The following is a 22,399-nucleotide window of genomic DNA, read 5'->3' on the forward strand; positions in this document are numbered from 1 at the left end:
ATAGCATTTGAAGGACTCCAATCTGGTGGCTGGGTGCTATTGTCATCTAGATCTATACCAGTGTTAGTCAGCATAAGGGAGGTTAGTAATTTTTCATTAGCAAATGGAACTTGAAAGGTAAGTGGTTGCCTAGAAAGATAGAGGCAAAATACACAAAACGAGGTGTAAGAATATGGCAGACCATCCAAGTTCAAGACTTTTGATTAGTGCTTCAGACCTAGAGCTGTTTGCTCCTGTGCCATCTTTCCCCCGACCCCACACATTTAAGACTGCACTGGCTGTTTCAGTTAGGTTACTTCCGCCTTCAGAATATCACTGTTTTGGGGATGCCTAGGTGGCTCAGCCATTAAGCATCTGCCTTCGGCTCAGGTCATGATCCCAGGGTCCTGGGATCGAGCCCCACATTGGGCTTCCTGCTCAGCAGGAAGCCTGCTTCTTCCTCTCCCACTCCCCCTGCTCGTGTTCCCTCTCTCGCTGTGTCTCTACCAAACAAATAAATAAAATCTTAAAAAAAAAAAAAAAAAGAGTATCACTGCTTCGGTGTTACTGTGAATCTTTTGATCGAGGCGTTTGTGGGATTATGCAGAGAGAAGAAATTTATCCAAGCTTGGCAAAGGCACTGCTTGATAATATACGTTTGTTCACGTGCGAGAACTCTGTTTTACATTCGCTTTTATGGTAATGTTCCACCAGGGAATGAGGTTAGGCAAAAGGAGACATATGGCCTTACCCCTTCCAGGAGAGGTGGGCCACTCTCTACCAAAGGAACTTGTGATTGGTGACTACTTTGGCCTAGACAGTCCACAATGGTGTGTAAAAGAAACTAAAAGTCATCCACCCTCACTTCATGCTGAGGATCATATCTGATCCCTGAGTACTGCCCTTGATATAGTACCTACTAAAGATTTCTTTATGACTAGCGGGTATTGACATTTAAGGGCTGGAGAAAAAGCAATCAAGACATTGTAAAGGTCCAGGTCATCCTCTGGTACTATTGTTTTTAAAATATAGTTGATTTTACAGGCACCTGTGTGGCTCAGTTGGTTAAGCATCTGCCTTTGGCTCAGGTCATGATCCCAGGGTCCTGGGGAGCCTGCTTCTCCCTCTCCTTCTGCCCCACTTCCTGCTCATGTTCTTTCTAGCTCTCTCGAATAAATAAAATCTTAAAAAAATAGTTAATTTTATGTCACTTTTAATTAAAACTTGATTACTTAGAAGGCTTTGTTAATGATGGCTCAAATTTAAAAATATAAACAAAACCAGGAAAACCTAGCCAAAATAGAATTATTGTTCTAAATTTTAAATAAACCTTTCTGTATTCCCATTCAAAGGAAGCTGGGGAAATGTCATGGCGATTGAATGAAGGGCAATTTGAAAACTCAAGACTCAATCCAAGTAAAGTTGTAACATATGAGAAACCTAAAAGTAAAACTATGTCAAACACATTTTATTTGGTGTTTTGTGCTAGGTCAACTTAAACAAATAAAACAACTTTGTTGAACAGATTTTTTTTTTTTTAATAGGACTACACATACGTACATGGACAACTGAGAATAGGGAAAACCCCCAAATTAATGTTTTCACAAATTACAGCTGTTACTATAGCCTGGATTTTAATAAATGAATAGTTTCTCATTCAATATAGATTACCCAATCCCTCTTTTAATAAAGCCAACATATTACACTGCTAGACATTTACCTTTCCAAACACTCCACACACACACACACACAAAAGCGTTCCTTCCGAGTCCCCTCTCCTTCAACATTTAGTTAGTAGTAGCTTCTGAAATGGTAAAATAAAACTGAATTATGCTAGTAGATGAAAGTGCGAGCTTGCACGGCTAAGCTCAGCAGCAAAAGTGAAGAGTGAAAAGTCAGAGCTGATGGGAGCCATGCAGGAGGAGGATGTTTGTGAAGGTAACCTGCACAGTGCTCTGTGTGCCAAACATAGTCAACATCCCATCAGGTTTTCTTTGCTCTTAAACGAGCAAAACCAAATTCTTTTTTTGTTTAAAGAAATAGTAAATCTTTACTCCCCTTCCAGCCCCCCCCCCCCATAATTAGTGATCAGGTAAGGCAAAGGTAAGTCCCACCATCACTGGGGACAGCAGCAATGTACAGACATCAGAAATAGCCCTGAATCATCACGAACATTCTCTCATGGTAACATAAGGAATGCATCTAATAAATCAAAGTTTTCAATGTTGTCACGTGGTTCTAATTTATTTGATTAGTTTATCTGGAAAAACTTTATAAATACATTATTTAAGAGGACAGTCTATATTCTTGCTCTGAAAAAATAATTTCTTTTTCACATTTTAAAACTGTTTAGTATGCTTTTGCAAAAAGAGATGCAAGAATGTGACAGCTGGGTTTGCAGAATGTCCATGTACAAATTGCATTTACAAGAACCTGGTAACCTGCCTATAGTTTGCTTCTACAAATAGAACTCTCTGCAGTAATATTTAAACAGGCTTAATTTAAACACCTCTCCTGTTCACTCTACTTGTAGAGCAAAGAGGTACCTTACTTTTCAAGTATTATATTGTAAAAGGTAAATTTTTTGTGCCAATTTTATGTTAGCTTTTAAAGACCAAAATATTTATGTGAAAAATCATGCCTGTTCAGCCCGATTTTTTTTTTAATAGCCAAATGCTCTCATCCTTTAGAGAATGCAGAAAAATATGATTTGCTAAGAAGGAGCACACTGGAAAAGCCGTTTTAAAGTACTGAAGAATAAGGAACATTTTTTTCCTCTATTGGCGAAAATTATTAGAAAAGCTATCCAGTCTGTTGTCTTTAGCTGGTTTAATAAAGTCTTTTCAAAATGATGGTCAAGAAATCTTTAGAAAACTGGAGGAGGGGTTGCTCCTTTATAGCATGGAAGGAATTCCTTTAATTGTAGAAATTCTTTTTAAATTTCTGCTTTGGTTCTTCCGAAGAGATGCTCATATAACTTCTATATTAGGAGACACAAAAAAGAACAGATTACTATTTACCTAAAAGTTTATGACAAGAATACTATGGTAATATTTTACATTTCTTTTTTTTTTTTTTATAAACATATATTTTTATCCCCAGGGGTACAGGTCTGTGAATCGCCAGATTTACACACTTCACAGCATTCACCATAGCACATACCCTCCCCAATATCCATAACCCCACCCCCCCTCTCCCAACCCCCCTCCCCCCATCAACCCTCAGTTTGTTTTGTGAGATTAAGAGTCACTTATGGTTTGTCTCCCTCCCAATCCCATCTTGTTACATTTATTCTTCTCCTACCCCCTTAACCCCCCATGTTGCATTTCTTCTCCCTCATATCAGGGAGATCATATAATATTTTACATTTCTAAAACTGTACCATGCTTTTTTATACATTGTCTTATATAAGAACTCATGAGAATCTTATATAAGATCTCATCAGAATCTTGTATTTTAGTGAATTCTACCACTGGCAGGAAAACATGTGTTCTTTTCTTTACCTTCAGCTTAGGCTGTATCATTCACTTTTCTAAAGGACATACATCACTTGTACTCTCCTTTGATGTTGGAGACTGATGTTCATTGGTCTTTTACCCTCAGCACCTGATGCTTTAGGCTCCAAACATATGGCTGAATCAACGTTTATCGAAAAACAATCATGACCCCAAAAGAACCCTTACAGCACTTAAGATCACAGACACTTGATTCTGTTCCTACAGAAGTTACAGAAGGGCAGAAACAGTGAGAATGGGATGACAGATAAATCAAAAGGTGAGGCCTAGTACGTGACGCCAAAGGTCATCTGGGTGTTGCTCTCCTCTCTGTCAATCTGCGACACGACAAGGAGGGAGTGTTTCCACTAACATACATGCCAGCAGATTATTCCTGGAGTCTTAAGAATGAGGATGGCAGACCTGGGCCGGGATGTATAACTTCCTTTTACAGTCTAGAGAAGGGCACCGTAAAGTGACGTTAGACTCCCAAGGTCAGTCTATTAGAGAAGGAAAAAAGGCTAGCTTCATTTGGACAGGTGCTCCAACACTGGCTTTTCCAGCCAGTTAAAGTGGGGAAGAGGACTAACAAGTTCACAGACAGAAATCTGAAACACAAAACAACTTGACCACCGATAATTCTGCACTGACTCCATTAAACATGCTGAATTTGGCCAGCTCTGTCCATAATACTATAAAGGGATGCTGCTTGATACATGAAAGCGACTGCTGAGAAGAGAAACTTGACAGAACTCAAAGAGGTTTGAGAAGAGCCAGAGCTGAAATTTTTCCACTCATGTCGGAGACTGATGAGATTGTGCTGTTGAGCTGCTAGTGACCCTTGAGTTGGTAACTTTCGATGTTGCTCCTTATTTCTCTGCGTCACACAAAGCTATTGTTCTTTTTGCACAAAGACTTCAGGTCAAGGATGAGTCCCAGAGAGTCGCTGGTCGTTTCAACAACAGCAGTCACTCCACGGAGGACAGACCACCACTGGGTTCATATGCTTGTAGTTCTGAATATGGGTCCCATGATCTAATTCCAACTTATTACGTTTAAAAAGGTCAATGGCGTATCATCTAAGCTGCTAAAAAACCAGGACAAGAGAAAAATGGGAGAATGTGATGGCAGTCTTCATACATCTGAAGAGCTGGAAAGATGGAACAAACACCAGGGGGCAGAACTGGGCCTGAGGTCCCTGCATTATGGTGAGGCATTAAGTGCTTGTGTTTATAGGAAGCCTGTTCTGACAGTGAGTGTTTCTGAGCAGTGAGGACTGCTCTGTGAAGAGAAGGTGATGGACACCCAGCAGGTGATGCCGACTAGATTTGTACACCCAGTTGGGGGAACAGGACGGGCCTCAGAATTTGCCCAATGCAATTCAAAATTCAAATTCTATGATCCTTACACAATCTTTTCCATGTGGTCCCTAGAAGAACAAAGCTGCCCTAGTCACACTGAACAAGGTTTGTTCCCTTAGGTGGTGTCACATATTTGTGAAGGCTACTGAAGGGAGCTCGAGGCAAGCTTACCTGCTGTCTGTTGTGTTTGAACACCGTCTACCTGAGGCAGGGGCCCAAGTGTCCCTTCATCATCAAAGGCCAGAATTGGATTCAAAGGAATTTCTGGGCTCTCACTGTTGGTGACATCTAATCTGGATGGTTTAGATCCAATGGGTAAGTTTATAATTTCCTCAAAATTTTCATTCTGAACAGATACTCCATTTTCACTTGGCTGTTTTTCCAAATTGGGTGTACTAGGGAAATTGAAAAGTCAAAATTGAAAGGAGTTAGCATTAAAGCTGGAAAAAAAACATTTTTAAAACAACTGGAAACTGTTTTGTAATAAATCATTTTAGAATTTTAGAATCAAATGTTAACACTGATGGACCACATCATTCACAAAAATGGTGAATTTTGACATATTTGCAATTTTACTCTCTTATTTTTAAAAACCCGTTTTTGTTGTAAAAAATTTACCAAATGGAACCATTTATCAGAATAGATCATCGTTGTCAACACACACATAACAATCTGTACCACAGGTATTTTCACACACCTTTTGTTTGATAACCAGTAGCCCATATCAGGTCCTTTACTTCAAAGATGAGGGGATTGAAATTCAGGGGAATGGGGGATAATCTGTAGAGTCATAGAGTGACTGACACATATAGTTCAAACTGAATGTATGATCTTCCGAGCTCTGGTCCTGTGTTCTGCTCATTATGCCATTTGTACATACCTGGCTATTCGGATGCTAGCCCTTCCTGGGTACCTCTGGATTCTTAAATTACATGCAAATTTTTTACAGGTATATTGTTTAAGACCAACCTTATCTTTACCCCTTAAATCTGCCTCTGACCCCACCTTACTTCTTCATTAATTCATGCTCAATATCTTGGATTTATTTTTGAGGTACATTTAATTGGCCACCAAATCCTTAATTTTCTACCTACAGTTCCTCTTAGGTTTTTTCCTCTCTTTAGAAGCTCCATAACCAATTTGAAAGCCTTATATATGTTCATTATTCTGCTTTACAAGGCAGCAGAAACAATGCCTGTACAAATGGATGCTAGATTGTTCACCTTATTGGAATGCTGCAATAAGCATATATTTACAAGCTTCGTATTTTGTTCAGTGCTCAGCTCATGTATCAAAAAAAAAAAAAAAAACCCCTATTTGACAAAATTTCTAGAGTTAAATTTTCCAAATGGAAAAGACTAACCATATGAAACAAAAATTGTGAAGGTCTTAACTTCTAATACATACTCATGTTTTGTTTTGTTTTTAAAGATTTTATTTATTTATTTGACAGAGATCACAAGTAGGCAGAGAGGCAGGCTGAGAGGGAGGAGGAAGCAGGCTCCCTGCTGAGCAAAGAGCCTGATGTGGGGCTCGATCCCAGTATCCTGAGATCATGACCTGAGCTGAAGGCAGAGGCTTAACCCACTGAGCCACCCAGGTGCACCCCCCCATTTTTTTTTTAAAGATTTTATTTCATTCTCATGTTTAACTATAGGAATGTTTAACTATAGGAAGGTCTATGGAAAGAGGCTAGAGATAGAAAATCAGGTCTGTAGTACAATGCCAACTGCTTGAACTTTAGCAACTCAATTCATCTTTTTCTGTCTCCTTCCCAAATGGTAACATAAAGCTAATATGCATCCAGTTTTTCCATTGCTTTTTGTTTATTTTGAGGAATCTGCTTTTTTACCCTGTTGAGGAAATAGTTTACCTAATTCACAAGAAATAATGATTTTCGGAACACATTCTAAAGCACTTCTGATTTAGATATTTTGGTATATTTTTGTTAATTAAAACTTTTTGGGGTGCCTGGGTGGCTCAGTGGATTAAGCCTCTGCCTTTGGCTCAGGTCATGGTCTCAGAGTCCTGGGATTGAGCCCCCTGCGTCAGGCTCTCTGCTCAGTGGGAAGCCTGGTTCCCTCTTTCTGCCTGCCTCTCTGCCTACTTGTGATCTGTCAAATAAATAAATAAAATCTTAAAAACAACAATAAACAACAACAACAACAACAAAGCCAAAAACTTTTCTTGGGTGCCTGGGTGGCTCGGCTGGTTAAGCGTCTGCCTTTAGCTTAGGTCATGATCCCAGGGTCCTGGGATCAAACCCTACTTCGGGCTTTCTGCTCAGTGGGGAGCCTGCTTCTCCTCTCCCTCCTCCTGCTGCTCTGCCTGCTTGTGCTCTCTCTCTCCCTCTCATTCTCTGTCAAATAAATACATAAAATTATAGACCTTTTCTTCTAGGGACAAAAAATATCTGTCCTAAATGCTTCACAAGGTACTGCAGGGTACATTGAAAGTATTATTTGTAAAAGTCTGTGAAAAATAACATAAAAACAGTATACAAACTCAGAGCATGATGGCGGTTTTCTGCTATTTCACCAAGAAGGCTTGGCATCACAGTAGTGATTCAGAAGGCGTGCGTGTGCACGCCCGACACCCACGGCTTGCCCAATACCCACCCGCTGCTCTAGGTGCTTGGACCAGTCACCAAACCCATCCTCTTGGGTCTTTTTTTTTTTTTTTCCTTTAAAGATTTATTTATTTGAGAGAGAGCATGAGAGAGAGAGATCACGAGCAGGGGGTAAGGGTAGAGGCAGCAGCAGACTTCCCGCTGAGCAGGGAGCCCAATGAGGGGCTGGATCCCCAAAATCCTGGGATCATGACCTGAGCCGAAGGCAGATGCTTAACCGACTGAGCCACCCAGGTGCCCCCCACCCTCCTGGTTCTTTCCAAACATTGATGGGCTTTCTGTAACCAGGGAAATGGTTTTGATTCTCATCCTAAAGTGATTTTCAGGAGAAGTTTTGGCAAAAGGTAAAGAAGAGGAATGCATTTCCAAGTCCCGTTTTTTGGCCACCTCAACTGCCCTCACCTTCCAGGCTTGCATGTGCTAACAAGTTTTAATGGCTATGCCAACCCAGACTTGAGTCAACAGCTGACTTCATTTTCCCCTCCCACTCCTACCTGACCTCTCCACCCATTCTTTCTTGCTAGCAATTAGAGGAGTAATTGTGCTATACCTTTGGATGGCCAATTATTAGATGTTCAGAAGACACTGTGACCGGCAGAAACTATAAAACTGAAACTGAAGTCACTGGGATTAGGGAATATCATCTGTGTGTCCTCTTAGGGTAAGAACACCAGCTTTTGAAGTCCTTTTCTTTGGCTATACTCTGGCAGCTGAAGCTGGATGCAAGCATCTTCAAAACTGTGCCTTTTGCTTGCTAAAATCTACCTAGGGTTGCACCTGGCTGACTCAGTGGGAGGCGCATGCAACTCTTGAACTCAGGATCATCAGTTCAAGCCCCACATTGGGTGTAGAGATTACTTAAAAAACAAAATGAAAAATAAAATCTACCTGGGGAAGGAGCTGGGATCATGGTGGGAATCTGACAGTCCATATGTCTTGCTATAGCCAGGACCTAATTCCTTCTTGATATTTATTATCATGGTATAGCAAGTACCTTTATTGTTATTTAAAATTTTTAAAAATTATTTATTTTACAAGTAACTTTAAAATTAAAAGTGATGCCTCTCTTTCTGTTTGAATGGTAGGGGCTTGGGAATGTTATTTTCCTTCAGGACAAACTAAAAATAATAAATTCCTATAGTTTGAAGGAAAACCACAAGGTCAAAAATCAAAATTACGGGGTGCCTGGGTGGCTCAGTGGGTTTGGCCTCTGCCTTCAGCTCAGGTCATGATCTCAGGGTCCTGGGATCAAGCCCTGCATCGGGATCTCTGCTCAGCAGGGAGCCTGTTTCCCCCGCTCCCCGCCACCGCCTGTCTCTCTGCATACTTATGATCTCTCTCTCTCTGTGTCAAATAAATATTAAAAAAAAACATACCCCAAAATTACTACATATCCCTTAAGAGTGAAGGATCTTAGCCTGGGGCAAAGAACAGGCATGAAATGTCTTCTGGGTATTAGCAGACAATAGCCCATGAGAAGTTTTCAGTTTCTAGAACAGATTTTCTGCTGGGGGTGGGAGACTGTATCAGAATGACCTGAGAAACTTAAAATAATGTCTTCCTTCCTCCACACCCCACACACACTTGTACTCACACATTCATCTGTGTTCTCTGTTTCTTGTTTCAAAGCAAGTTTCTTATCCACAAATAAACACTCTCCTTCATTCTATGGGCTCCTCCCTCTACAAATACTCATTCTCAAGAACCCAAAATGGTTCCGGAGTAAGAAATCATCTTGGCCAAGCTCATATATTTCTTTGCACCTATAAAAGCTGGCCAGACTTTTGGTAACTCCAACCCTCTTCAGTCTATCTACTGTCAGCGGGGCAAGACGACTTGCTTTCAGGCTTTAAAAGGCATTGCACACGGAAGACTGAGAACACTAGAAACCACAGGGGCCAGCCATGTCACTCAGGCCCCTCGGGGCTGAAGTCAGGTTCAGGGTGGTACTGGTGTAGGGATTCTCTACACCAGGAACTGCTGCTCCTCCTCGCTGCTAGAAAATACTAGGAGGACCCGCTCTGACATCGCCCCAGGGGTGGGTGGGGGGAGAGTGTCTCCGAGTTTATGGCACTCATTTATTTTTCCTGAAGGCAAGGCAAACCAATATAGTACATAGCTGAGGCATTAGGGAAAGATCACTTCTCCAATTCTGAACTAAAAGTATTCATTCTTTGGAGTGGTGTTTTCTAGTGAAAACACCCTGCCGCATGCAGACAGCATTCGCCATGGTGGATTTCCACAGGGGACCACCCATCTCACGGTCTTCAGAAGGGACCCTGGGGACCTCCAATCCGTGACTCAACTCCCAGTAAGCAGGCGTGGTAGGGTATTTAATAAACATGTGAACTGATGACGAGGATTATGGAATGTTTCACTAGCCATAACACACTGAGGTAAAAAACGACTTGGTAAGTGGTACCAAGATCGGCTTGAAACTGGGGGTAAAGGGAACATCCGTGGATGCCATTTATTTGTCACTTGAAAAATCTTTCACAGGCTTCCAGAAGTAAAACTGTGAGTCCCCGCTGAAGCAAAGGGAATGTGAACAGGAAACCATCTTAGGGAAGGGTATGAAAGGTTAGTAGTGGTCCTTCTCCTGGCGGAAAGAGTATGAGTGGCAGATAGCCTCAGGGGTCCGGGCTAACAGCAGGTTATAATAATCTGGAAGACAAGCAGGAGGAAAAATTTAAGTATCCAGATAATGATTATTCTGGGAAACGCAAGTCCTGGAGGATAATGGGCAAAAATTGTCAAAATGTCAGGGATGGAAAGGCAGTGGGTTTAGAGAACCACTGTAAGCGGAACCATCCTCAGAAGATGAAGAGCTCTCAGGGACAACAGACGTGAGAGATCTGCCAGTCACCAGAAAACGGATCCAGGTAACAGTGATTCCTCATGTTTTTATGGTTAAAGAAGAAGCCAATAAAATGCAGGGCAGGAGAAGATGGGACATCAGATACAATGTAAAAGCACTTTCCTATAATACCATACTGCAGCTACACCAGCATGCTACGTCTTCTGGACACTGCACCTTAGAAGGACAAAGAGGAATAACATCTAACATTTGCAGAGTACAACACAGTTTTCAGAGCTCCTTCACAGGCAATATCTCACTGGACCGTTTGGTACCCTGGGGAAAGACCTCTTCAGGTCCAGACAACAAAACTAAATCTTACTTAAGTAGGTTAATCCCAGAGTCACTGAATTTCTTGAAGTAATACTAGGAATCCAGCCTGGGACTTTTGGTTCTAAAGCTCTTCGTCCTCAACCTCATGCTCGTGCTGAAGAATCTTCAGAAAATATAACTAAAATGACAAAGAGCTGGAGAAGGAGCCTTTTTAAAGGTAAGGTGAGCCTGTCAGGTTTGGGTTTTTCTTTACTTTTCTTTCCTTTTTCTTTTTTTTTTTGGCCTCTCAGCTCCAAATTCAACCTTCAGTCTTGCTCTGAAACTGGAATAAATTAAATAATCGTCCTTTGCCAGCTGGCACAATCTTTGAGGTTTGTCCTTTAAGGCTGCTGGAGAGACATGGCGTGAGGAAAATTCTGCTTCCTGTTGTGGTGGCTGTGCTTGCTCAGCGGGCCCCTGCAGCACACCCTCGTGGTATTCCCAGTGTCCGGCTCTTGGTGCACGTGAGGCTGGCATAGCGCCAGCCCCTGCAGCAGAAGCAGCTGCCCCAGCACCTTGCCAGGGCCAACCTGTGGCAGAACTGAGACACCTCCTCATGAACAGTTCTCCTAAGCATTCTAGAGGGTAGATATCTGGTAAGTTCCACCACCAAGTTTCTTCCATAAAAGAACTTGTCCACCATCCAGTGGGTCACAGCCATACCCTCACCAACAGGGTCTGGATGGAAGCCTGGGGAAGGGCACTCTTGCTTGGGTATGGCTCAGGGATGTGGCCATGCCTTAGACCGTATTCTGGAGTTCTCTTCACTTCTTACTAGCAATCTGTTGTTACTTTCATCCCAAGTAATAGTTAATTATTCTTGAAGTTAAACTTCCCTGTTCAAATTAATTTGCCTGGTTTCTCTCTCCTGATTGGACCCTGACTGACAGACTAAGCATAGGAGGACTACTCGCTTTATCAGATGAAAGCACAAAGAGAACAGAAATAAAATCTATAAAGTTACAAAAGGTATGGAAATTGTGAGAAAGGACTTATCCCCTAAAACCTAGTTTCTTACAACCACAGGTTTTAATTTTGAAATTTTGCAAATAAGTAGGCATAAGAAAAATAAAAAAACACTTATTTTTGTTACTAAAGAGATGATGCTAAGTGGAGGTATACGCTGTTTTAAGATTGGTGTGGATAAATTCAAGGAAGATAAATTTAGAAATAATTGAGGGAAGCAGGGGTTCTTGGGCTACATAATCACAAACCGTGTATCGTGCCATGGGGAACAAACAGAACACCGCATTAAACAATCCCTAGAGGCCAGGATCATTCAGAAATGCATTGTGTTTCTCAAAATGGGATCCAATTCTCTAGATGAACTTCACAAATTTATGTTTTCATTCTGATAAAAATTGAAAAAAAAAAAAAACAAAACAAAACCAAAAAACCAAACTCCAATAGAACATTTCATCACCTACATGGCAGTTTACCATAAAGCTGAGTTTCGCCACATGATTTAGTGCTTCATTTTACATTCGTATTTCAGAGCTTACGTGGCACGGGCTGATGACAAATGAACTAGGTTGAACTGGGTACACAAATACTGTGTCAGTGCCAAGTAAAAGCCAAGTGATCTCATGGTACACTTTATGAAAAGAGATTTGAGGTCTGAAGGCAGGTTAAATAGAGAAAAGCAATGGGTGAAATCAATGATCAGAAATAGAACTTTACCATCTCATTTCACAGAGTAAAATTATGTTTCAGACAATGATTAACTACTTGATGATTTTACCACTGAAAAAAGTCAGCTAATGTAAACTAATGTTATTGATCAGATAAAATTATCAGCGGTTTAATAAACCTGGCCCTTATAGTAATGGGGTTCTCTCTGTGATACTTTTTATTCTTTCATAAAAGTCTCTTTTTTTTTTAAGTCAGTGAATTTAAGATCATAAATTATAGCAGTTGGGGATGAATATTTTATTTGAAAATCAAACTAAAAGCGTAAAATATCAGTTAATATATATCTTAGTTAATGAAGATAATAAATTTATTCAACATGGTTGAAAGCTTATTAATAAGCTCTCTCTCAGGAAAATTCTTTTCTTTGGTATTACAGTGGGAAAAATAAAAGATTTTACTGTCCTAGAAAGATATCAATGGATGTCTTATGACTTATGGACGTCTTAGAAGGACTTATCTTTGCATCGCGGCCAATATTGTAAAACACTGTGCAGTGTGTGTTTTTAGACTAAGAAAAAAGTTAATTTGAGGACCTTTAATTCTCTGATGTTAGCAAACACCTGGCATTAGAAACAGGAAAACATAAAAGAATTAAGTAAATTGGAAAAAAAGTCATAGCTCAATTTTTTTTTAACAGTATTACAAATATTTCTTAAAGATTTTTATGCCTGGAATTTTAGGCACAGGCTAGGATTAATCTGATTTTTTTTATTTTTGAGAGTGTTCTTAGGATGTTGTCAATATAAACACCAAAGAAGAGAAAGGCAATGCAATCTTTTTTTAGCCCACACTTCTTTCTTGACTGTCGTTAGCAACTGTTTGTTTCTTCAATAAGAAGCCTTACTACCAAGGGGCGCCTGGGTGGCTCAGTGGGTTAAAGCCTCTGCCTTCTTCGGCTCGGGTCATGATTCCAGGGTCCTGGGATCGAGCCCCGCATCGGGCTCTCTGCTCAGCGCGGAGCCTGCTTCCTCCTCTCTCTCTGCCTGCCTCTCTGCCTACTTGTGATCTCTGTCTGTCAAATAAATAAATAAAACCTTTAAAAAAAAAAAAAAGCCTCACTACCAATATAAGAAATACTGGCATCCAAATTATTTTACTGTAGAGCAAACTTGTGACAGACGAGAATATTACGTATGGTGAAAATATGCTATTAAAGGGTGTGAATATGGTCTAGATCATGTTAAATATATACAAATAAAATGCTTCCCTGTAATTTTCTTTAATAGGCATACAAAAACCTAACTATCATATTTAAAGACTCAAAAAAAAAAACATTTTCCCTTTCTTTGACTACAGAATTACTAGCTCTACCAAACATTAATGGACACAAAGGAAAATAAATCTTGATGTTAAAACTTTGAAATTCTGTCAGGCTTAAGAAGTTCTGATGGGGTTAGCACTTTGCTCTCATGTATATCAGGAAAAAGGGCCCAGTTGTTTAACTCACCTCTCCACAGTCACTGTCGTCGATTGGTGTGAGGTAACCGCTTGTGGGCTGGCCACTGGTTCTCCATTTCCTGGAGAGTTTGTCATACACGGAAGTGCAGATACCACTGGACACAGCAAAGAAGATGGGACAAATGGTTACTACGGCTCTAGTATCAACCCTAAACCTCAGGACCCAGAATGCCTAGATTTATGACATGGCTCTGCTGCTTACCGGCTGTGTGACCTTGGGCAGGCCACAAACTCTCTGTGCCTCAGTTTCCTCATGAATAAGAATACCTACCTCATAAGCCACGGGGAGAATTAAATGTATTAACATATGCAAAGTATTTAGAACCGTGTAAGGCTGGAAATCAGTGTTGTTACTATTTTTGTTTGTGCTAAATTGACTGTGGACAAAAAGTATGTAATGTTGAAACCAAAGCAACTGATGAAGACAGCAGTAAGCTGACCTGATTAGGCTGATGTGGTGAGTATCTTCTGAAGAATTTAGAGCAAATCACCATGACCTACCTTAAGTGATAAAAAATAATTTTTAAACTCAGTTTACTTCTAGTCACACTTAGAATGAAAGGGATTTCATGAATGGAAGGCCAGTGAATTGTACTTTACCAAGCCACCTTGTCGTTCAATGCTCAGTGATGTAGTCCAGCTTACGCCAACAATATTGACGACAGACTCCACAATCTAAGCCAGGGTTACTTAAAGTCCTGTAAACCTTCATACTGATTAGAGTTTCAGGGAAATCTGTGGCAGTTTATGGTTTCAGCTCGACATGAAGAAATAGCTGAAACATAATTCCAAGGAAGTGTTATTTCACAGCCTGGCACAAATGCACTAAAGCTGCCAGAGGTCCAGAGAGTCTGATAACTGAAGTGATTAATAACTTTATTAAAGGAGCCAAAATTCACAATTTTGTGATTACACAAATTTGGTAATAGGCAGCCTTGGAGATTTCTGATAGGTCTGTGAGCTCGGCTGTCTGTCTGCCCCAGAATTCTCTTTGGAGCACTAGTAAAACCATTTAGCCCTCAACCACACATGCGACAGGGAAAAGAGGAATATTTGTTAGATAATCCCTCAGGCCTCCTTTTAGCAGTATTAACTCAAACTAGATTTATTATGAGTGTTGATAAACACAGATATGACTGAAAAGTTGCACCTTCCCTTTTGGTTTTGTTGGTTCTCAGGCTGAGGTAGAAAGAATATTGGAAGAATTGATGGGGGAAAGATGGAAAAACAAACAAATAAACAAGGAACCTGGCCCTGTGCTAACTACATTCAAAAAACCCCCGTACTGGTGCAATTTACACCCTAAAATGTTCATTCTGACTCACAGAGGGCCGTGCCTGCGTAAAGTGAATTGAATTACGACACTTGTGGAGACAACCTATTAAAAATGCAATGGGGTTAACAGGCAACCATTAGGGTTATTCTCTGAGCAAATATAATTAGGGCATCTTGAAAAAAGCATGGAAAGCTCACTAAGAAGGGATCACGACATTGAGAAACTCAGATAGCCTCTGTGAAATAAAACCAAATCCCAAGACACCAACATATTAACTTTTGAAAGCCTCTAGAGTTTACAGAAAAATTTTTTTTCACATAGATCATTTCATTTGATCCTTAGTCTTACAAGAAAAAAACAGCCAAGGGAAGTGAGGTATCTTTGGTTCTTTCTTGTCACATTGATACTGTAAGTGAGGAAAGAGGAAGTGTGTGATGAGCTGCGTACCAACCACCTGTACGTACGATCGTGAAGACCATGGGGGATCGTAGAACAATCATAAGGTTGGATTCCAGCTGTATGAGCTGGGCCTGCCACTCGAATGAATTATTCCTCGGGGGGAAGGGACCTAGCCTGGCCTGTTCACACTGAATCCCAGCGCCTGCAACAAGTCCTGGCACTGGCAGGTCTCCGAAAATGCTTGCTGACTTCAAGATAAACCACTTCTACCCCACAGGCTGCAGCGGAAATTAAAGAAGAAAATGTATGCAGGTGGTACCTGACACAGAGAGACCATTTAATGAATATTAATTGAATTTGGGTACTAACGCACTAAGGTAAATTTTATTTCAAGCAAATTTGGTTTAAAATCACCAAGATATTATCTCTGTCCAAAGCCTAGAGGTATCAACAACTTTCCAACGAAATTTCAACTAATTTCTAATTTTAACTCTACTCTGAAGTCAAAAGTTAAAAAGGTTTAAATTTTTTTGTGAGAATTGCCATACATACGAGTTGTCAAATGTGCAAGTTTAGAGTGCCTAAGAGCAAATATAAATACATGCTACTTTAGCAGACAATAAATGACAAATGAAATTTAATTTTATAACACAAAGAAAATTCTTCTAATCATGTGTGTATAAATATTTATATGTGTCTATTATCTCTCTATATAGGCATGTATCTATATACACACAGATATATACAAACATATATCCACACATGTGGATATTTGTAATATAACATGATTTAAAATATTAAGCACACTATTAGAGTATAAACAAATGTGAAAAAACATCTTCGAGAAGTGTGAGAGTTTTACATAAGGGGAAAATCTACGGACATACACCTAAGCTTCTGTAAGCCAATGAGTACTTTTTTCCCCCCAATCAATGAACATCTTCATCTCTAGACAGTTAATCCAAAAATCCTACAATTGAATTTGTTTGAATTCACTGAAGTAAATACCTGTTCCTCCAGTGAGAATTCCCTTGGTTATATCTCCATTTCTCTGATCAACAGTTTTCTACCAAAAAAAAAAAAAAAAAGAGAGGAAAAAAAGATTCTTAATGTTAAAGTTGCAAGTGAAAGTAAAGAAAAAAAAATAACAGAACATTAAGAATAGTTTAAAAATGGCCTCCTCAGTACCTTATCTGTAGCTTCTGTTCGCCTTGTTCTTTTCATAATCTCCTCAAGTCGCTACGAGAAAGGGAGAATTTTTTTAAAAGATTTTATTTATTTATTTGACAGAGAGAGATACAGCGAGAGAGGGAACACAAGCAGGGAGAGTGGGAGAGGGAGAAGCAGGCTTCCTGCTGAGCAGGGAGCTCAATGCGGGGCTGGATCCCAGAACCCTGGGATCATGACCTGAGCAGAAGGCAGACACCCAAAGGCTGAGCCACCCAGACACCCCAGAAAGAGAACTGAGCAAAGGGGTCAAATAGGCAAAGAAGGCAAGCCTGGCACATTTCACTAAGCACATGGGTCATCCGAACACCTCTGTTACTTTGGACAATTATAATGCCCACTGCTCCCTTTTAATGGGCATTATTCACATCAAGGCTGGAATTGACTTAAGCCACATGCACCGGAAGGAACGGTTTTTGGTGCGGTCCGCACCATGCGGACAGATTTCTTTGGAGATGATGATTAAACCCGGAGCGACTTCCGTTTCTCTGGAATGCGCATGGCGCGTTTGCTTTCTGAGAGCGGTGAGCTAGTCTCCTGGTCTTGGGGCTTCAAGGCTGGGGAAGAATGGGGACAATGAGCACCCCAGGCTTCTGTCTAGACACAATCACCTTTTTTCTTTCCAGGCGCTCCTGCTCTTCTCTCTGGAAATGCTTCTCTCGCTCCTGCCGAACCCTCTCTGCTTCCTCACGAAGGCGAGCTTCATCTTCCTTCTGGAAACAGGAAGTGGGCCTGTGCTTCAGGCGGGAAGGGCTGCCGGGACGGGGACGGACGGACACGGACACACACGGACACACGGACGGACACACACACACCCCACCCCACCCCCCTCCCGGCGCTCTCCTCTCCTCGGCGCGGACCCAGGCCCAGGCTGGGCGGGGGGAGGGGGTTCCCCTACCTGCTTCTGGGCGCGCTCCTGGTCCTCGCGCTCGCGCCTCTCGCGCTCTTCCGCCTGCCGCCGCAGCTGCTCTTCCCGCTGCTCTTCCCTCTCCCGGGCCTGCTCGGCCTCCAGCCGGCTGGACTCCTCCTCGCGCCGCGCCCGCTCCTCCGCCACCTTCTGCGCCAGCTCCTCTCTCTTTTGTCTGGAAAAAGACACACACAAAGCAGAGATATACCGGGGGGCGCTCCCTGAAGAAAGGCTGGAGTTGGTGGTTGGGGCCTGAGGGCTGGAGGGAAAACCTCCCCGATGCGCTCACAGCATGGCTCGGGGTCCAAGAGGAGAAGCGACCCTCTATTCTTCCTCCTCCATTTCCCCAGCCTCGCGCTGCCTCGTGGTAAACAGAAGGAACGTGCAACCACTAATGCTTTGAGGAGAGCCTGTCTTGGGAAAGGATGTGCAACCGAACTACCCTTAAAGGCTCAGACTAGTTTTATCCAATAATGGGACAGTTTAGTAACGAGTTTGAACATTCATCCCCCCCCCACCCCCCAACCCCCGGAAGTCTTTGGAAATTAATAAAGGTTACAATGTTCCGTTAACAGGGCAGGACAAGACAGACCACGTAAGCTCCCTGCTGTGATCAAGTGTGTCCAGAGTTGCTGCCTGGCACTGGGGCTGCGGTCCTCCCCCAAGATGCAGCTCTGCTTGTCTGGAGAACAATGTCTTTGGCATTGGTTGTATTAGCTGGAGAAGGAGGCCGACTAAGCCAAGGATCCCTCCCATCCGGCCCAGCAGGCAGTCATGGGGCACTGAACTATCTCACCCAGCTACTCCCTGAGAGTTCTCTTAGGAGGAAAACACAAGCTTCTAGTTTGTGGCTTTAAAAGGATTATTAGAAAGATAATGAGGATATATGGAGATTAGAAATATTTTCAGTAAAAAAAAATCAGACTGTACAATTGTACGTCTACTGTCGTGATACTGTGACTATAATTATGTAAATAGGTGTCTGTGTGTGTACATATTTATGTATGTCTATAAACCCCTACTGTGTTCACAGACTAGAAAGGATGACCCAAAATCCACTTTGCCAATGACTGAAAACTGGTAAGACTATGCATAGATTTTTTTCTTTCTATAAACCTTTCTCCATCAATGTTGTTATACTGTCATCAGAGCAAGAAAACGTGATTTAAAAAAAAAAATCACTTAGTGATCAGAGGCATGACTCTGAAGCAACTAGTCCATTCACCTTCATCACTACTACCAGCTCCTGTCTCTCAGACTAAAGACTTAATCCAAGGTATCCCTAGGATGTCCCTGCTCATTGAACAATGTCACTGCTTTACCTTTCCAGCTCTTCCCTCTCCCTCTTCTCCCTTTCCTCCTTCTCTCTCTGCTCTCGGGCCAGCCGTCTCTTCTCAGCTAGCAGCCTCGTGGCCTCTTCTGGGTCAGTGGTGCCTGCGGAGGTCTTGGGGGAAGTGGCGGCAGTCACAGTGGATGGCGAGGCTGGGGCTGGGCCTGGGGTCGGCGCTGGAGTAGGGGCCAATGCTGGAGCCGAGGCTGGCGCTGAAGCAGCTGTACAAACAGGTACAAGGAGAAAACCAGTTGGAAACAAAACCCAAAGAACAAAACAAAAACTAGCATTCCCCACACCCCAGGCCTAGAATTCATCATTATAAGAGAAAAGAGAATGTTTATTACTGGGTGTTCTCACGGTTTCACTGTATTCTGCTTGTAACCAGGCAACAGATACAAAAAGGTGCATGTGTAAGGGAGACATCCAACAAAGCTGACACTCTGTCACCAGCTCCTATTTTTATACAAGTTAATCAGTTAACAACATATATCAAATGTGTACTCAGTACAGAGCCTCACATTAGGTTCTGTGGGAAGTTATACTCTGAACAAAAAGAAGAGGAAATCTTCCATTTGCCTTTCATTACATTTAAAAAATTCCTTCTCTTTAGTGACTATTTGTTATTAGCGGACCAAAGCCTTTCTACGACCATCCTCAGGGGTCCCGGCCACGAGCCCAGATTCAGGCTGGGAAGATGACACCCGATGAAGATGAAGAAGTCCCTTTTGTCTACCCAGAGCTGTCTCTAGGTCTGAGACGGGATGACCCTAGGTCCTCTTCAGGAGCCAGCGCTCGTATTCCTTACCCTTTTGGGCCTCCCCTGTCCATCTTGATGCCAAGATGCAAGATGGCAGTACAAGTCCTCTGACCTGACCCACACTGAGGAAATGGCCCAGAGAGCCATGCTAGAAGGCCAGGAGTCCCACAGAGATGCTCCACTGGGAGGTGTGATCTCTGGTATTCTAGACCCTCCCTTCAAGATTAACGCATTCTGCTCTGCCCCCGGGACACTTTTCAGCCTTTCTCTTCTCTCTCTTTCCATGCAAACAAATACTGGACCCTTCCACTGTCAAACAACATTGTCACTTGTCTGAGTTATCTATTATCTCTTTGTCCCTACCCCCATCTTCAAATTAGGCCGTAAGGAGAAAACTTTTGAATGAAGACAACTTTCAATAAAAAATATTGAATTCCTGGTTTCAGGTGATTCTAAGCTTCTGGCTAAACATCTGGTTTAGTCTGGCAGAGATGAGATCCACTGGGTCCTTTGAAATGAGTTCTGACCTCTGTCAAGCACCACAGGCTAGTCAGTGGTCCTTGGGCTCTACTACACACAGGGTATAACTGGCCATTCTGTATTTTATCTGACATTCCTGCACAGGACTTGACTGATGAGCTTGTCGTCTTTCAGGGTCCCTGGGTCTACCACATACTTGGATTCAGTAGATCTAAGACAGAGCCAGGGCTCTGTCCTTTGAAACATTACAGAAATGGTGAATTAAAACTATTTCCATAAACCCTTTGAAGATCTTCACTGTAAAAGGGCAAGACTAATCCCCTTCATTTGAGTATGAGTTGAATGTAGTCACTTGCTTCTGATGAATTGACTATGAAGAAATTGTGACTTCTGAGTGTATGACTTCTGAGATCAGGAATAAAAGGTGTGGAATGCTCGTGAGGCTCTCTCGCAGATCACGCTTTCTGGGGAAATCCAGTAAGCGAGTCCAGCAGAGAGACTGTGAGGACATAAAGCAGCCCCACAGAGAGGTTCGTGTGCTAGAAAATGGAGCTCCGCCATATGTGTGCGCCATCGTCCAACCACCCAGCTAACCTGCTTCCAAATTCCTGACCCAAGAATCTGTGTGATATAATAACTGTTTTTATGAGCTTCAAAGTTTTAGGCTGATTTGTTACACAGCAATAGAGATAACTAATACAAGCAATCCTGATGTGGGGGCTCTGAACACCACGTTTTGTGAAAATCTGGACTCAGTCAATAGAAGGTCTCATAAATCATACCTGAATTAATGTGCTGTGCCTCCAATGACAGGCTTTTGATCAGATGTTCCTTTCTTTATACATAAGAAAATCGCACACAGGAAAAGCTCCTGAAGTTAACCTTTGAGGAAATGTCTAAGTCCCCCAGGAAGAGCAGGCAACACACGCTGCATCATAAGGCAGATGAACCTTACCAGGAGCAGCTTCCGGCTCAGCAGGTGTCCCCTCTTCAACTGTGGCTTCTTCCACCTTCACTAAAGGTGTTCTGCCCTTAAGTGATGGCTCTTTGGCAGCATTCTGGGATTCCTTCTCAGGGTCTTTCCTCTCGGGTTCCACTCTGACTTCTCTCTTGACAGGGCGGATGTTGCCAGGGGATGGGGGCCGGGCCTGAGCAGAGGCCGCTTTGACTGATCCGGGAGGCAAGGACGAGGTTGGTCTGGGTGTGCCAGGCAGATGAGGGAAGGATTTGGATGGCAACCTGGGCAACACATTGGGGAAAGAGAATGGGAGCCATCAGAGCCAACCTGCCAGACCCTTCCTTTCCCCACTCCTCTACCATGTGATAGTCCTAGCATGCCAGCACCAAGAAGGAAAAGAAATGAAGATACCAAGCTGATGTGTTTGTTTTTTTATGTAGCAAACAGAGAAATATTCACTTTAGAGACTCACTCCTATTTCCTTTTTCCTTTCCTACAAGGAAAAATGTTATTCCCTAAGTCAATGCCAAACAGTGGGGAGAGAATAAATAGTTTGCTTTCAGAGAACAGAAACTACAGATGCTTCAACATGCGGCAACCCAGCCAATCTCTTAAATTTCACTTACCAAAGTCGGGAGGGAGCTGGTGATCTTGCTTTGGAATGAGATGGAGACAGTGCCCTCCGAATGCCAGATGTGGAGTGGAATGGTAGGTTTTCTCTCTCCTTCTCTCTTTTATAGCCCTAAGTTTGGAGAAACACAATAATCAGATTTTGCTATGAGTGGAACAGTCCCATTCACAGTATCAATAGTGGAGCTGCAATCCACTAAGTGACTTTTTGGAAAATTTCCAGCCTTTGTCATTTATATCCATTACACTGCCACAAAAAGCCCTTGTTACCTCAAACCTGAACCATATAACTGAATTAACACCATCTGACACTGATAATAAAATTGTGAATGTCTGAGGTGGAGTTACATTTATTAAAAAAAAATACACTAATACTCTTAGCACCTATACTTACTATGTGCCTACAATAACCTGGGGGAAATTCTCTCATTATCTTTTTTAACCCAGGCAAGTATCAAAATAAAAGTGACTTCCATTTCTCCCTGCCCATCCCCCATTTTAATTCTTCAGCATTTTTTTTCCTATGTTGGAACATAACATATTCAAGACTTACTTTTTAAAAAAATTTATGTGTCTGCTACATCAGAGGTTAATTCCTTTTTTCCCTTTATACTGATACTATATAAGTAATTCCTTTCTCATCTAATGGC

The 22,399-nt window shown here is 42.0% G+C and overlaps 1 protein-coding gene across 7 annotated transcripts in view; it reads right to left on the minus strand.

Moving 5' to 3' along the window:
• Positions 1 to 1,432: 1,432 nt before the first annotated feature.
• MAP7 (microtubule associated protein 7) overlaps positions 1,433 to 22,399 on the minus strand; it is a 171,618-nt gene continuing 150,651 nt past the window's right edge. For all 7 annotated transcript variants that reach the window (XM_047734724.1, XM_047734729.1, XM_047734728.1 and 4 more), the window contains 10 exons: positions 21,746 to 21,861; positions 21,117 to 21,400; positions 18,914 to 19,142; positions 17,583 to 17,766; positions 17,296 to 17,397; positions 16,646 to 16,696; positions 16,466 to 16,523; positions 13,772 to 13,877; positions 5,006 to 5,229; positions 1,433 to 2,959 (listed from right to left, as the gene is read on the minus strand). In XM_047734724.1, the coding sequence (XP_047590680.1) occupies positions 2,949 to 2,959; positions 5,006 to 5,229; positions 13,772 to 13,877; positions 16,466 to 16,523; positions 16,646 to 16,696; positions 17,296 to 17,397; positions 17,583 to 17,766; positions 18,914 to 19,142; positions 21,117 to 21,400; positions 21,746 to 21,861 (1,365 nt within the window). In that variant the 3' untranslated portion in view covers positions 1,433 to 2,948. The remainder of the gene's footprint in view (positions 2,960 to 5,005; positions 5,230 to 13,771; positions 13,878 to 16,465; positions 16,524 to 16,645; positions 16,697 to 17,295; positions 17,398 to 17,582; positions 17,767 to 18,913; positions 19,143 to 21,116; positions 21,401 to 21,745; positions 21,862 to 22,399) is intronic.

The sequence above is a fragment of the Lutra lutra genome, chromosome 6, assembly GCF_902655055.1.
Source record: "Lutra lutra chromosome 6, mLutLut1.2, whole genome shotgun sequence".
NCBI lineage: Eukaryota > Metazoa > Chordata > Mammalia > Carnivora > Mustelidae > Lutra > Lutra lutra.